Source organism: Diabrotica virgifera, chromosome 1, assembly GCF_917563875.1.
Source record: "Diabrotica virgifera virgifera chromosome 1, PGI_DIABVI_V3a".
NCBI lineage: Eukaryota > Metazoa > Arthropoda > Insecta > Coleoptera > Chrysomelidae > Diabrotica > Diabrotica virgifera.
The window spans coordinates 251,643,873-251,662,001 of record NC_065443.1 but is presented as its reverse complement, the minus strand read 5'-3'; the positions used below and the strand labels follow the sequence as shown (position 1 = coordinate 251,662,001).

General features: G+C 34.2%; 2 protein-coding genes across 3 annotated transcripts in view; both read right to left on the bottom strand.

Moving 5' to 3' along the window:
• Positions 1–12,624, bottom strand: part of LOC126879085 (F-box/LRR-repeat protein 16) — a 74,984-nt gene extending 62,360 nt beyond the window's left edge. The window contains exons 1-2 of the mRNA XM_050642001.1: positions 12,289–12,624; positions 6,286–6,500 (exon numbers count right to left, since the gene is read on the bottom strand). Coding sequence (XP_050497958.1) covers positions 6,286–6,500; positions 12,289–12,454 — 381 coding nt within the window. The 5' untranslated portion in view covers positions 12,455–12,624. The remainder of the gene's footprint in view (positions 1–6,285; positions 6,501–12,288) is intronic.
• A 2,311-nt stretch (positions 12,625–14,935) lies between these two features.
• The window catches only part of LOC126879081 (dynein axonemal intermediate chain 2), a 90,955-nt gene continuing 87,761 nt past the window's right edge, over positions 14,936–18,129 (bottom strand). For both annotated transcript variants that reach the window (XM_050641997.1, XM_050641996.1), the window contains exon 8: positions 14,936–15,888. In XM_050641997.1, coding sequence (XP_050497954.1) covers positions 15,776–15,888 — 113 coding nt within the window. In that variant the 3' untranslated portion in view covers positions 14,936–15,775. The remainder of the gene's footprint in view (positions 15,889–18,129) is intronic.

Below are 18,129 nucleotides of genomic sequence, written 5' to 3'. Positions count from 1 at the left end.
AGTTGTACTTGTTTCTTGTTTCGCGTATTTTTTACAAAAGTTAAGTATCGGTATTTATCAAAACAAATAATTTTTTTTGGAGCTTAAAACCGCAAGAAGAAAGCGAATTCCTTCCGTAATTATTGTTTGCGGTGTAAAATCAAGTTCTGTAAAAACTTTACAGCAGTCAGTCAAATCTATTTTTTCGAATAATTTAAGTACTGACGTTTTGCCCCTTCTGTACATTGCGGACGTAGTGTCGCAGCCGGTTATCGCATGTAAAAATAAAATGTACTTTTGGCATTTGGGATAAGCCGATAAACTATTCGAAGAATATATCTCTGTTCGCTGTTGAGCCCTTCCAGGGCCTAGATTCCGTGCACTGTTGTAGATACCTACATGTCGCTTTCTATCGATATTTGAATATCAAAATATTTGAATTTTTAGCTTTAATTGAATTATGTTCTAGTTTTGCTAGGTTATACTCTAATTGATAAACTAGAGCAAAACTAGAAAATAATTCAATTAAAGCTAAAAATTCATATATTTTGATACTCAAATATCGATAGAAAGCGACATGTAGATATCTACAGTGCACGGAATCTAGGCCAGGTTTCAGAAAATAAATAACTTTATCTACTGGAGTCCTTGCAGTAATCAGTACCAACAAATCAACATCTTCACCAACTACAATTGTTGTGTTTGTTGCCTTAAATTTTTCAATTGCTGTCTCAATTATAAGGACATCTGCGTCATTTTTAGCTTGTTTCACTTCAATATTCGCAGCTGTTAATTTGTCAGTTAACATGGAAATGAAACGAGATTTATTATTAATGTTGGCGAAAAATTGTTGTTGATTCGCTGGAACTGTTATATTTTCATCAAAGATAATCTCGGAACCCGATGATGTTTTTGTAGTTCGACAACGTTGTTCTGCAGCTTTAATATTCTTTGTCGAGTCATTGTAGCCGTCAAATACCACTGTCACTGTAAGCCCGTAATGTCTGCGTAGATACTGAACATATTTATCAAAAATAACGCTAAAGGTTTCTTCTCGATCCCACACAACGTGATGTACCCTCCATCAATAATGTAAGTAGCGTTTCTACGATCAACTTCAGTATTGACTGATTCAAAGCAATCATAAATTTCTGACTTTGTTGTTTTACTGTATCCAGCTGCATCGAAAAGTGTTAAGGGGTAAGGAGCTAATTCATACTCAAACAATTTTTCAATCTCATCCTCAAAAGCTTCAGTGATACTCATGCGGACCGCGGATTTTTGTTTTGTTTATGCAGAAATACATACAATATATTTGTTTATAATGCAGGTGTTTTATTCCTTGTAACTAAAACGTATATACATATGTACATATATGTTTATGAGCTTTGTATGTATTTTGAACATATGTTCGATAATCCGAACAATTTGATAATCCGATCTACCCCTGTACCAATTAGTTCGGATTATCGACGCTCTACTGTACTATATAAAAGAAACACAAATAGGCATTTATACTTGTCTTAAGGGCCACATATGTATATACGTGGCTTATATGTGCATATAATGTATAAAGTAACTTTTAAAATCGCGATATCTCAGGAATGGTAACTCTTAGGAAAAAAATTGTAAGGACTATTTTTGTAGAGAATGTTAAGATCTACAACTTTGGTTTGAGGTTTTTTTTTGATAAAACTTACCGTTTTCGAAAAAAATCCAAAAAATCTCAAATTTTGACCTTTGACCCCGAATAACTTTTGACGCACACATGGGATCGATGGGGACTTTTTAAACTTTATTTGTTATGGTATACCCTAGCTCTCCACCAAAATTTGGCTCTCCGGCAATTTTTGTTATTTGTCAAGCATTTTGATGTCTAAGTTGACCGGATTAAACACCCTGTATTTTAGTATTGTAATGAAATGATATTTTATGGTACTTTTTTATTTCTTAAGCATTCCCTATACCTAACTGCTTTAGTTTGTGCTTAATTGTTAATCGCACCAACAATCTTAACTACGTCGATATTTTGATAGCTAAACCATTATTGGTAATTTTAAGGACCAGTCTGGATTAATATGTATTTATTTCTGAAAAATTATTTGGGATTGAGTATTTTCACGGCCAACCTAATAAAATTTTACATATATTTTGTTGCAATTAATATTTAGCTTGAATCACCAATAACTCACAAATTAAAGCAGTTAGGTATAGGGAATGCTTAAGAAATAAAAAAGTACTATAAAATATCCCTTCACTACAATACAAAAATACAGGGTGTTCCATTTAAGAAAACTCAGAAAATACTCACTCCGAGTTTCGACCAACCCTGTATACTAAAATTAAAAATTTAGCTATACTAATGATTCTTAACAATAGTAGAGTATATTAAAAATCATTTGAGCGTAAGTAGAGTTTTAGATGTCAAACTACTACAATTCTACAGGGTGTGAATATTGCTACGAAATTATTAAAAAAACGTAATTATCTTTTAAAATACCCTGTATAATATTACAAAACCTCATATTTTAAGAAAGAAGACATCGAAGAGAATCCAAAAATGTAAAAATATACAGAGTGTCCTATTAAAAAAAAACGAAGTTATAAGGAACTTCCGGTATAACCGGAAGTTGCAAAGAGATAAAAATATTTACATTTAATAGATCATCCTTCAAAACTCCTTTATTTCAATTTTCATGATTCAGTTGCCTTTAGTTCTCAAGATATGTCTAATAGGCCAGTTATCTGCCTCACCCTATATAATCCCGATCTGAGCCTTAGCGACGACCACCTTGATCCGATCTAAAAAATGCACCGTTGCAAGGGATATCGCTCCGATAAGGAAGTAATCGCCGAAACTGAAGCAAATTTTGAAGGCAAAGATCAATTGTTTTACAAGAGCGACATGGAAAAATTAGAAAAAGCGTTGTAATGGATGTATCGCCGCGAGATTATTTTGATGGATAAAAAATAATTATGGCAAAAATGTTTTACTAGTTAGGCCCGGAACTTTGTGACCGACGTAATTAAACATTAATTAAGTATTGACTTTTGGATTGGTCGACAATTTTAAACAGCTGTATCCCGAATAAAGTACGTGCCTCCTAGTGGCGGGATACGGACAACAATACATTGGCTTATAGGGAAGTCCTTACAGTAGGGATCCTGGCCTATACAGAAAAATGCAGGCGGGTGTGGGGTAATACTGCACTTTAGTTGCATTGGTGGTGTATTGGCTAAACGTGCAGGGCAGGGCAGGGTATGGTGCTGATAGAAAAGGCATTCAGGCATCAAATATCCAAAAGAAAAGCTTTTCAGGCCATAAAAATGAAAAGACCTTCTCCAACGCAACAAAAACTTATACTGAAATGATGGCATCTCCTGAGGTAAAATATTCCGGAAGTAAAATGAGCCTCCGTTCGGATCTCCGGTGAGGACTATCTCAGGGGGAACACCATTACAGGTTAGACAAATCAGGATAGGGTCTTGGAATATTGGTAGTCTTAAAGGTAAGAGTCTGGAGTTAGTGTATGCGCTCAAATGAAGAAGAGTTCAAATTGCTTGTATTCAAGAAACTAGGTGGAAAGGACAAAAGGCGAAAGAACTAGGTGAAGGATACAAATTGTGGTATGTAGGGAGTAGTAACACTAGAAATGGAGTTGGTATAATTGCTGATAGTGAAATGAAGGATAATGTAGTAGAAGTTGTAAGAACGAGTGATAGAATGATGTCAGTGAAATTTGTAATTGATAAAGAGGTATTGAATGTTGTGTGTGTGTATGCTCCCCAAACAGGTCTGGGTGAGAATGAAAGAAGAGCTTTCTATGACCAATTAGGAGACGTACTTAGTGATATTCCAGCAGAGGAGAAAGTTATAATAGGAGGTGATTTCAATGCACATGTGGGCCAAGCCAAGGCAGGATATGAAACAATACATGGGGGATTAGGCTTTGGAACTAGAAATAAAGCTGGAGATGACATGCTTGAATTAGCAACAGCATTGGATATGGCGATTGTTAACACATTCTTTAAAAAGAGAGAAACTCAACTTATTACCTACAAAAGTGGACAACATCAATCCCAAATAGACTACTTCATGATAAGGAAAGAAGACATACGTGAATGCAAGGACTGCAAGGTAATAGTTAGTGAGACAGTCAGCCAACAACATAAGCTGCTTGTTCTGGACATCGAAGTAAAAAGCGAAACTAAACAAAAATATCGAAGAGGACCATAAAAAATCAAATGGTGGATGCTAAAATATGAGAAAGAAGGTCTATTCAGGGAAAGAATAGTAGACAAAATATATTGAAACATGAAAGGAAGCCCTAACACAATTTGGAGAAAAATGGCCACCATTATCAGAGAGACTGCTATTGAAATACTTGGGAAAACGTCAGGAAACAATTTTGAGGATAAAGAGACTTGGTGGTCAAACGAAGTACAAGGAAAAATAAAAGAGAAGCGAACATTATGAAAAAGTGGCAAGAAACCAGATCCGACACAGATCTTCAAAACTATATGGTGGCGAAAAAGAAAGCGAAAGTAGCAGTAGCAAAAGCCAAAGCAGAAGCTTATTCAAGCTTATGCGATCAAATTGATACCAGGGAAGGCGAAACGAAGATATATAAAATAGCCAAACAGAGAGCAAAGAAAGCAAAAGATTTTAATCAGATTAGATATATCCGAGATGAAAATAATAAAATACTAGTTCACGAAAAGGATGTCAAAAAAAATGGAGAAAGTACTTTGATAGCTTATTAAATGAAGAATTTGACAGACAGCCTGTAGAGTCAACGGAAAAGGAACGAAAGGAAAAGCGGTAGGACCAGATGATATTCCTGTGGAAGTATGGAGAGCATTGGGAGAGACAGGAACAAGGTGGCTAGCAGGTTTATTTAATAGAATTATGGAAGTTGGACAAATGCCAGACGAATGGAGAAGCAGTATACTAGTACCTGTCTACAAAAACCCGGAGATATACAACAATGTACAAACTACAGGGCTATAAAACTGCTTAGCCACACCATGAAAATATGGGAAAGAGTAATTGATAGACGGATATGTGAAGAGACCGAAATATCCGAGAATCAGTTTGGCTTTATGCAGGGCAGATCAACAACAGATGCAATATTCATTATAAGGCAGTTGATGGAAAAATACAGGAGTAAAGACACAAAAGCTCATATGGTATTCATTGATCTTGAGAAAGCATATGATAGAGTTCCTCGAGAGATTCTGTGGTGGGCACTCAATAAGAAAGGAGTCCCTGGTGAATATGTAAAGATTGTGAGGGATATGTATGAGGGAGTAACGACTAGTGCTAGGACAGGTGTGGGAGAGACTGATAAATTTCAGGTGAAAGTAGGACTGCACCAAGGCTCGGTGCTTAGTCCTTATTTATTTTCATTAGTTTTGGACAAGATAACAGCGAAACTACAGGGTAGCATTCCATGGTGCCTAATGTATGCTGATGATGTAGTGTTAATAGGAAATAGTGAAAGAGACTTAGAACAAAAACTGGAACAGTGGAGACAAGCTCTGGAGGAAAAAGGTTTAAAACTTAGTAGGACAAAGACAGAGTATTTGCAATGTTCATTTAAAGATGGAGTTACTACAAATAACATGGTATCTTTGGATGGTGAATTGATTGTAAAAAGCAATAGTATTAAGTACCTGGGATCGGTATTACAGAGTAATGGAGAAATAGATGGAGATGCATGCATTAGAATTAGGGCTGGATGGATGAAGTGGAAGGAAGCGAGTGGTGTGCTGTGTGACAGAAAAATTCCAATGAAGTTGAAGGGAAAATTCTATAAAACAGCCATAAGACCGGCTATGATGTACGGAACTGAATGTTGGGCAGTGAAAAAGATAGAGGAACAACGAATGCATGTGGCGGAAATGAGAATGCTTAAATGGATGAGTGGAGTGACAAAAAAGGATAAAATTAAAAATGAATATATTAGGGGAAGTCTACGTGTGGCACCAATTGATGCCAAAATGAGAGAGTATAGGTTGAGATGGTTTGCTCATGTTCAACGTCGAGACGCTAAATCACCCAATACGAAGAATTGCTGAAGTGCAGATTCCTGGAAGAAGTAGGAGAGGAAGACCAAAGAAGACGTGGGGGAGACGATTAGACAGGACATGTTGGTAAAGGGGATTAATATTGATATGACTGAAGATAGAATTGTATGGAGAAATGCAATTAGGGAAGCCGACCCCGCATAGGGATAAGGCAAAGAGAATGATGATGATAATTTTAAACAGCTCGATTTAAAAATGAACACTTGTATCACTGACCTGTGCAAGGACACATCGTTCGCAGGCGTTAAAATACATGAAAAAGTTTGGAAGGAATTTGTCGTCCATCATGAGCTGATCCCAAGAGAGATACGTCGGTAAAGGACGGTGTCTTCTAGGCGTCACGATGGTACCTCCTCCGATGGATACTCCGGTGTTCGCGTTTTTTGATAGACCTCTACTAGGCAGTAACCTCGAAGGTTTTTCTGGAGCTCCTGAAAGTAAATGAATTAAATGCATTATTATTGTTTAGTTAACCAACAAGCAAGGGAAGAGTTCAGAAGTGTTTAAAACCTTCTTTGTTTATTTCTCACTAGCCATTCTAGAAATTTTTATTACCTAATAGGAGAAGTTGAATTAGTTTTAACAACCACATTTTAAGTACAGTAGGCATACTGTAGTACACTCCTTTTTACTATATGTATTATCATGCCTTTACATAAATCCTTAAAACTCCTATAATTTTCAAAAACGATTCATCCTCATGAAGATATTGTTGGACTATATTCAGTACTCCCAATAAAAAAGTATATAATCCTCGATTGTGGTATGAATTAAATACTTATATTATTAATATAAGTATTAATATAATATTGTCCTTTTCATGATCATTTTTCAGTGCGTAACAAATGATAGGAAAAAGGGTAAGTCCGTGATAATACACATTTATGACATTTATTCTAACATGACATTTTAGTTAAATCTGACAGTTGTCACATTTTATTTTCAATTTGGAATAAAAACAAATCAAATGTGTTTCTTGCATTTATAAAATGGTATTTTCTTTGATTTGTATAGTCTTATAAATTATACAGATTATATTTGTAATATTATTATCTAATTAAAAAAAAATTATTTTTTTTATTATGGCGCCTTCTATCGACAACTAGAATAACTAGAATAAATGTTATAAAAATGTCACCGACGAAATGTAATCACCCACGTGCCTTTTTTTCTGTCACATACAATTAAATGCGTTAGAAAGAAATCGAAAAACTGTGACGCACTGAAAGATGATCATGAGAAATACTGTATAAGAATTAATATAATATAAGAATAAGTATTAATATAAGAAATAAATACTTATATTATTAATATTCTATGGTTATGTTACGTGTGTACCGGTAAACCAAAGGGACTTGCAAATGATAACAAACTTTTACTAGAATCAAAGAGCACAAATTGTAATAGACGACGAATCCAGTTCAAAAATTTAAATCAGGAGAGGAGTTAGGGAAGAATGTATTACGAGTATGTCTCCATTACTATTCAATTATGTGAATCCATTTTTGAAGAAGCGTTACTATCTGAAAGTGTGAAAGTGAATAATAGTAACATAAGATAATGTAGATGACGCTGTAATTATGGCAAGGTCTGCTGAACAACTCCAACTACTACTAAATAAAACAAACAGTTCCTGTGAAAAATATGAACTAAAAATAAATATAAAAAAGACTAAATGTATTATAATAACTAATAAAACAAATATACAAACAAACATGCATTTGGGAAATATACCGATAGAAAGCGTTGATAAATACAAATACCTACAACCTGGATTTCGGAAAATAATGCCCAAACAATAAAAATAAGGTTGGAACTGAGAGTTTAGAGTTCTAAGATGCCACGTGTTCTCGATACTACAATATGAACTTAAAAGCAGGACACTGAAGCAAGAATACATAAATAAACTACAGTGATTTGAAATGTGGTGTTACAGAAGGATGCTTAGAATAGCTCGTACATAGAAGAACACGAACGAACGGCGTAACCAGGATGGCCCTAAGAGGGGTTACAAGGCCCAAAGGGGGGGGTTACAACTACTGGAAGGTCTCTAGCGGGTATGGTGTTAAGCGTATAGAGCTTAAAGTACATCCCAATGGGGGGGGGGGGTTATAACCCCCAACACCCCCCTGGTTACGCCTATGACACGAACACGGAAGTATTGCGAGAAATTGGCGAAGAATACCGAATAATCAATAAAAATAAGAAAATTACAATATCTGAATTATGTAATGAGGGGCAGCGATATGAAAGGCTAAGACTGACAAATACAGTGACAAATAAGAGGAAAAAGGAGAGTGTCATTGTTGAAAAATTTAAGGGACTTGCTTAAATGCAATTCTATAAAATTTTCAGAGCAGCAGTAGATAGAATAAGGATAGTGATGATGATATCCAACCTTCGATTGGGAGACGACACATAAAGAAGAATAAGTACCTCCCGTAAAAACTGAAATTAATTATGGTAGGGGAGCCCAAGCGGCGATTTTTGCAGTTACTCGAGAGCGTCAGATTATTACATGGGAAGAAAACTTGTACCCTGAAACTGTACCTCTACCATATATTGACTCTTAATGCAGGGGAGTTCGTTAAGGGGGGGGGGCGAAAAAAAATATCCTTAGGAAATCTTGAAATCGTCAGTTTAAGGTAAGGTAAGTTAAGTACATACATGCAAAACAGTGTATATTTCAAAAGTCTGACGATTTCAGAGGGGCTTAAGGAAATGGGTGAGTCCCAAAGTTTCACAAGAAAAAAGCGAATATTTCACGAAATGAATGACATGTCGAAAATCTAAAACAAAACGTGCTCAATATTTTTCAAAAATATATCGAATGATACCAAACACCACTTCCCCCAGAGAGGGGTGGCGGGTTTTCGAAATATTTTTTCGAATTATGGATAGATGGCGCTATAATCTAAAAAAAAACGATTGTTGGAAATGGAAAATTAAATTAAAAATGGAAAGTCCCCACTAAAATGGAAAACTTTACTTAACTTTTTTTGGTTTTAGGACCTATTCTTCACAACCCAATAGGTACCAACAACGCTCGAGTGACTGCATATTTAGCATACTTTGCTCCCCTACCATTAATAGTATATTTTAATTTGATACTTATATGGAAAATACGTATATTAATATTCAACTAAAGATAATAACCAGTGAGTATTCATATTTTCAATAATCTATTGCTTTGAAATTGAACTTTCAAGTCAATAGTTTCATAAAAACACATAATAGCCATTATTTATTATTTAATGTGATAAACTTGAATTTGACGATTATTTTTTCTCATCCACTATAATTTTTTCAAACTCACTATAATTTTATGACCCTGACACACTCTTCAGGGCAGGAAACACTGAGTTGACTACTGAAGGCAATATTTTGATAATATGAACAAGAATATTTGAAATCCCTACCATAAAAAAGAAATATAAATCATACAAAAATAACAAAATTTATAATTTTCCTTTCTTTTTTAGTATTGGTTGGTACTCCAATATGTAGTGTATTATTATCCTTAGTATAATTACCCTGCAATTAATGCAATTAATGTAATTTAACATCGTACAATTTTACACCTACGTAAATTCTGAATAATTTATCATTGTTATTACTTGTTTATTAACCTTATAAAAAAACACGAACAATAAGTATACACGACATTGAACTATACGTGTTGTTGATATAGTTTCTTGTGAATAAATACAGACTTAGGTACAAAGACATGATTATTCGTATTTATTATTAGACGTAAATATTTCAAAATAGTCCGTTATATCAGTATTGTAACTGTTGGCAGTTGTGGTTCGTCACGGTATGTGATAGTAAAGATAATGCTATTAGAAATGAAATAGAGTTTTATTTAATACGGACCAAAGAAGCAGATTCAATACCCATCCTTTCCTTTCATCAGTACAACAGATATTATTTTTACATGTTATTTATATTCATATACTACAGTGGAACCTCGATAAGTCGGACCCCGATAACCCGGAAGTCCGGCTAACCCGGACCGATTTTCATCAGACAAACATTTTAACAATAAATATGTATGTATTATGTTAAAACATTTTATCTGTAGCCTCTTCTGGAATGTTTTAAAAATATCGAGTTTCATTGATAAAACTTCGCTTGGACCAGAATATAATATTTGAGAGATAATACAGTAGGAAAAATGAAAGAATACCCATGAATGAACATATAAAACACGCTGTATTTTCCTGTCACCGTGTCACACACAAAATTGGCCAGCGCAAGTACATGTAATAATTATTGTTACATGTACTTGCACTGGACAATTTTCTTTGTGACACGCTGACAGGAAAATACAGCGTATTTTATATGTTCGTTCATGGGTATTCTTTCATTTTTCCGACTGTAGGTATTTGTGTAATTTGAACTATACGATAGTAAAAATGACTCATGGCACATGGCGGTGGCAAAGCGACATTCATTACTCGGGCTATCGTAAACAACAAGCACCTGTTATTCCTTTATTTATTTCCAACTGTCTTTTAAAAAATTCTTACAGTGGTCTTTTAAACAATGAAAGAGCCACTGTTCCTGAATAACATAACATCGTTCCGATGGCAGACAAAATTGACACAACCGAAACTGACTTAGTTTTTTTACCTAGAAATGAACAATACTCTATACTGTCTATACTATACTCTATACAACTACTATAGGTAAGTTAGATGTGTACTGTGCATATATATTTCATGTTATTTTAATTATAACGGACTTTATCTATAAGTATACCGTATTTTATTAATTTTTACCATGCTCTCCGGCTAAACCGGATTTTCGATAACCCGGATCGTCCGCGGTCCCGATTAATCCGAGTTATCGAGGTTCCACTGTACATGATTATTTTCTTTCCTGACTAATTTTTAATTTAAGTTTGCCATTTTCGATCTAAATAGTCTCTCTTTGCCTGTGGTACCATTGTTGAATAAAAAACGTAAATTAACGGAACAGTAGTGAAAATTCTCAAATATGCAGACGAAACAATGCTCCTTTCAGACAGCAGCAAATTTTGGTTGATCGCATTACGCAGTACTGCGAGAGGCATGGAATGGTTCTGAACAAAAATAATCTTGATTGCCAGCAAGAACAAGATTGAAGACGAAACAATCTACGTTATAGGAAAAGCTTTAGAGAAAGTACAAAGTTACAATTACTTGGGCTGTGAGCTAAAGAATAAGCACTTTCAATACGATGAAAAGTAGTATTATGCAATGGAAAACTGGGAATAGAAATAGGAACTAGTATTGAGATGCTACGCATTCTCTGTCATTTTATATGGAGTTGAAGTCTGGACAATTAAGGAAGCAACTGAAGAAAGACTTGGCAGTTTTAAGATCTGGTCTTATCGAAGAATGTGGAAAATCTCACTGATACACCATGTAACAAGAATCATTAAGGATACACCACGGAAACATTAAGAAAGATGAAAAAAAAAGAAAGACTAACACTATGAATGAAAAAGAAATGAGCTACTTTGGTCATGTACTAAAAAATGAAGTAGGTATATGAGTTGATTCTATTGGTTATACAAGGAAAACTGGAATAAAATGAATTTTTGAAACTAAATGTTTTTTGTTTAAATTTATTTTTTAATTATCTATTGTTGATTTCAGTTTTTAATATGTTTATTTCCCCCGAATGTTAAAGCAAAATATAAGAGATCAATAATTGACGAATGTTTCTTTAGACTATATTGGACAAATTAGCTACACATTCCTGGACGTATTACAGAGCATAAAAGTCCTTGAACATTAGTAAATATCTCCCAAAATATACTTGATATTCATTTTCTTTTGAGCTATTGACATAATTTACATAATATATCTCCAAGTAAAATTATCATGCACATCTTGTTTCCAAACATTTTGATTACGAGTACGTTTTGTTTTTTCTTATTCACTATGTGACCTTTTAAAAGCGAGGTTAAGATTTTTTATAACATATTACATTAAAGTCGACAAGCTGTCAAAATATTTGTAAATAAGCGCAATTTTTGTAACGGTAAATGTTCACTGATGAGTACAATTATTATCGAAACGTTTGCTGAACATGCTAAATTTATTGTTACTTTAATCTAAGACAAATTATTTAGTGTTTTTTTGTAATATTTTTTATAATGATGTGTTATGAATAATATAGAAAATGAATTTTTGAGTTAGTGGTCAAAGAGAAAGAAAATATACGTACCCACAACTGAGTTATTGCTTCCTCCACAAAAGACGTTAGTGACTCTTTCCATAACGCTGCCTTTGGCAGCATGGTGTTTGCTACTACGAAGTCCCAAACCGTTGATCCTCTTGGACAGTTCCGCGGAGGCCCGTTCGACAACCCCTTGTGCCGAAATGGACGACATTTTCGGACGTCGTCTCCGGCGTACGAGGAACTCCAGTCACGATATCATCACCGAGAAAATCGACGGGGCCAAACGCACTGATTTGGCCGAGTGTGGCGGTGTTTGTCAACTGATTCCAGTCGATATCGCACGGTTCACCCCCAATCGCTGGCGCTTTCACAGAAATCAATACTCGCCCTCTTTGGCAGGGGTGGAGAACACGGAGGTCGTTGGCGGTTTCTGCCGTTTGGGAGATATTTTGGCAGGATTTCCGTATCGGATGGAATAGTAACCAGCTGAGCCGCATTACCAATCTACCAGGCGAGTCAATAATTTGAGGAAACAAATATTTAAAGGAACTTTTACTTTCTAAATTGGAAAAGACAATTTTTAAATATTGTATATATTAAAAAAACTTTTTTTTTGACAATTTTAGTTGTTTTTCACCATTACATGGGGGTCTTCCAAAAGATGCATTTTAATTTGGGAGACACTTTTCTGCCTGTCTGTAACACTTTTTTTTTTTTAATTACAACGGGATTCAATTCGTGAGATTTAGAATCAAAAATTGCACGCGATTTAATAAAAAGTTCAAAAAACGTCTATTTGGGGGTGAATTTACAACTGTACTAAAAAGGTGGCGTGGTTCTTTCACTCTGAGATTGGTGCAGCAGATTTTGAGAAAATAGTCTCCCCGTTTTGAAAAATGTGATTTTGATAAAAAATCATTTAAAGTAGGTACATAATTTTACTGTAATTTTATCAAATAAAATGGTCATTTATTTTTGTAGGAACCTGTAATCAGCGATTCCTGGTGCATATTGGGTGCATTTGCCTTCATTGTTCATTAAAAGCTAGAAGTGGTCGTTAAAAACTTTTTTTTCATATTTCTTTTATGTTCCTTTTTTTGATGTTCCGCTGATGCTTCTATTGGCTTCATCAATACAAGCTTCGTAGATATCTTCCGACCAACTCTATTCTACATATTTCTCCAAATTTTATTCCCATAAGATCCATTACTGTGAGGTTGATTTTAGCTCCTTCATTAAACGCAGAGGTTGCTCTTCAAGAGGCTATCTTTACTATAATTTGGGTCAATTTTCCAAGTTAAATACTTCAACTGTCTTTTAAATAATCACCAGATTCAGGCATTTTTTCCGATTTTAAAAATAATAATTTTCGATAAATATCAATAATATAAAACACGTGCTCCCCTTATAAGTTTTAGAAAGCAACTGTGAATTGCATATGCACAAGTGAGGCGTCGCGCGCCCCGTGTTGTACACAAAAACGAGTTTTAGCTAGGGTACGTACCGTTATGAATACAGCTATAACTTAGTTCCTATTTCAAATTTCTGAATAACATTTTAGGACAGTAATACTATGTTACTATTTCTTCTTCTTCATGTGCATTGGCAATTAACATGGCTATTTTGACTTTGTTTATGGCAGATCTCAGTAGTTCGGCAGATGACAATCCGAAAAATTGTCAGTGTCTTCTCCTCATTGGACCACTTCTGCTGTCTATTTTCCCTTGGATGATTAGCTGTAGTACTCTATATTTATTGTGTCTCATAACGTGACTCAAGTATTCCAACTTTTTTTTTCTTTATAGTTATTCCTACCTCTCTATACTCTGTTACTAAGGAATGTTTTTACGTAAAAAAACAAAAATCGATTTTTTCAAAACTTATAAAGTAAAAGAGCCCATAAAATAGAAGTTTGACAAAAAAAAAACAGAAACTCATGAACAGCTTTAACACACAATTTATTAATCCAAACTTTAATAAAAACATATAAAATAAATTGCAAATTTATATTGGGTACCTGTATGTATTTGCTTTCGTTTACCTTGTTATTTCTTTTAAATTTAACATACTTTAATTCATATTATATCCAATAAATTAATATATTTTAACTTATTCGATTCTATTCGATTATTGATTCTATTCGAGTCGATTCAATTCGATTCGATAATCGATGCAATAATCGATTCGAGTCGATTAAATAATCAATTCGATTCACTTTGATAATTAATTCGATTCGATTCGATAATCAATTCGATTCAATAATCAATTGGATTCGATAATCGATAATAGATTAACAATAAATTCGAAAATCGATTCAATAATCGATTCAACGATAAATTCGAAAATATATTTAATAATCGATTCAATAATAGATTCGAATCGATTCGAAAAACGATTAGATTCGATAATCGATTAGATTCGATAATTGATTCGATTAGATGATTCCAGTCGACATTGTACGGTTCATCCCCAATCGCTGGTGCTTTCACAGAAATCAATACTCGCCCTCTTTGGCAGGGGCGAAGAACACGGAGGTCGTTGGCGGTTTCTGCCGTTTGGGAGATATTTCGGCAGGATTTCCGTATCGGATGGAATAGTAGCCAGCTGAGCCGCATTACCAATCTACCGGGCGGGTCAATGCTTCAAGGAAACAAATATTTAACATAAAAGTTAAAAAAAAATACTCAGAAACAACTTTACACGCACAATTTATTAATTTTAATAAAAACGTATAATATGTATAATAAATTGTAAATTTATATTGGGTATTTAACTTTCGTTCATTTTTTTTTAATTAAACATCTTTTACATTTTCGTATTTTCGAACACTACAATATCTATCGTATTGCGTACCAAAAAAAGTTGATTAATAGCAAGCTGAAAATTTGTTAATAGCTTAACGGTGTTTAGCCGGGCAACCTTTGATGTATGGGAACACTGGAATAGGGGAAGTTTTAGTTGTGGAACAGGTTAAAAATTTGGAACGTCAGACTACGAAAACGTTCCATGTATTTTGTCGGACAGAACTTCCAATTGATATGCTACCATTTCATTAAACTCTCATGCAAAAATCAGACTGTCAACATGTCAAATGACAGGACAGACAGGAATCATGTTGGTTAGTAATAGCAGTCTGATTTTTGCTTGAGAGTTTAATGAAAGGTAACAAATCAATTGGAAGTTCTGTCCGACAAAATACATGGAACGTTTTCGTAGTCTGACGTTACAAATTTTTAACCTGTTCCACAATTAAAACTTCCCCTGTTCCAGTGTTTCCATACATCAAAGTTTGTCTCAGTAGACACCATTAAGCTATTAACAAATTTTCAGCTTGCTATTAATCAACTTTTTTTGATACGCGGGATCCAGGTCTATAAGTTAAAATTCCTACTTATCATTAGCGATTAAAAAATACGATAAGACAATAAAAGAAAATGCAATCATGTGGACTGATTCCATTTTTATACTTTATATTATTCAGCACAGTTTTACAGTACCAATTACCGACTCTACTGAATAAAACTATCATTCATTAATGAGTATTAGTAGCTTCTTCATTGGTCGTTGTTTCGTTACCTCCATTATCTTCGATATCACCCGTAATCTGATCTTCTTCTCCTAGAGTGTCTTCAGGTTCCTCAATACCTATAAAAATAATAATATTTAAATTACAACATTAAAGAGAATGTACAGATATCATAACTAACATCACAACAGAATAACTTGAGAGGAAAGTAACGCATACTATACTATAACAAGTAACATATCAAAAAAGAAAACCCCATGGTTTAAAGAGAAAGTGAAGATAAAATATTAAGAAAAGAAGAAAGCCTTTTTACAATACAGAACAAAACAAACACAAGAGGCATAAAATCACTACAAACGAATCAGAAACGAAACGAATACTTTAGTCCGAAAAATAACAAGGGAACACTGATAGAGCTTCTCAAAAACAGATGGAACACGACTTCTACGGAACACAAAAAGAAATTTGGAGAACAATTACAGGAAACAGAAAAGAGATAACCGAACTAATAAAAACTAAACACAGTCAGAAGGAAACATGGCCAGACTACTTCCGATCTTCCAAACATAAATAAATAAACAACAACACCAGGAGAGAACAGAATATCGAACGATCTCCTAAAGTACGGAATTTTTAACAAAAAACACCTACGCCGAAGTCGTTCATCCACCAACTTCACCTAAACTGAAGCAAATTCTACTAAACTAGCAAATACTTCAAAAGCGTAGTACATCCTTCTATGTATCTGGTAAATAGTATCATCTGCTACTATTTACCAGATACATAGAAGGATGTACTACGCTTTTGAAGTATTTGCTAGTTTAGTAGAATTTGCTTCAGTTTAGGTGAAGTTGGTGGATGAACGACTTCGGCGTAGGTGTTTTTTGTTAAAAATTGGCAGCATTTATGAATGTTCAGCATTTATGAATAAAAATTCGTCGTAGAAAAATCTACAAACCAGGAAGAAGATACAATGATGATATTTATCGTAAAATATTTAGGTAATTATCATGAATTGTGCAGTTTTATTCATACAGTGCGGTGGAATAAGTATTACCCCCCATATTAACTCATTTATTTTTAGTATGGAAGCAAAACGCTCGGAGAGGTCAATTTTTAAAATAATCATAGTATATTATAGCATCAAAGTTTAGAACTTTACGCAATCCCTCTTCAGGTGACAGTCATTTTGATTTGTTAAATGAGAAAGTACATCATGTGACACCCCAATTAAAAGCTTCTGAAATACTGATTACAAAAATGGACTCCTCCTTCGCACTAGGATATTTGGGAGCTCTGCCTGTTAGTTTTTGGCAACCAGAATTGGAACTAAAAATAACGTTTTCATCATTATTTTTTTGTGATGAAACCCCAATCTCTCTGTTACATCGGCCTGACAAGCACCTGGTACCCTGTGCAAGACTGGATTTTTTCCAATGTTCCATAACTCATAGAATTTTCTTTGTCAGTCAGTACGATTTTCTTGTTACCAATTTTTTTACGTCAACAATTTTTTTAACCTTTGTTTTCATGTTGTTGAATTTCTTTAAAATCTGTTTTGAATCTAGGTTTTTTTCGATTATTTCATTAAAGGTAACAGTTAATTTATTCAATGCAGCTTCTTTTTCATTTTTAATTTTTGGGATCATTCTTTTATAAAATAAAATTTGATAGTTTTCAAGAAGATTTTAACCAACAATACTTTTGTTTATTTTTATCCTTTCCTAACTCTTTTGTCGCTTCGGAATCTGAACCATTCATTTTTACTCACTACTCACTTATTCTAATAATAATTAGGTACGTAAAAATGTGAATTCACAAAACACAAAAGCACATGGAAAAATAGTTCTACTAATACAAGTGGTGTGATGCACACAAGGGCACTACGGCTGGCGCTACGTGTAGTAGTAGATCCTTCGGGTCAGTAGCAAGTACTTCGGTTGTGTAGTACGATCTTCACAACAAAGCACCTCCTTTTATGTAAAAGATAATGCTACAAACTAGATACTATTTGCTGAAGCAATAGCATCTACTACGTTTTATGCATTCCACCCATTGGGTGGAATGCATAAAACGTAGTAAATGCTATTGCTTCAGCAAATGGTATCTAATTTGTAGCATTTTCTTTTACATAAAAGTAGGTGCTTTGTTGAGAAGACCGTACTACACAACTGAAGTACCTGCTATTGGCCTGAAGGATCTACTACTAAACGTAGCGCCAGCCGTATTGCCCTTGTGCGCATCACACCAATCGTATTAGAACTAGTTTTTCCATGTGCTTTTGTGTTTTGTGATATCACATTTTCACGTTACCTAATTATTATTGGAATAAGTGAGTAGTGAGTAAAAATGAGTGGTGC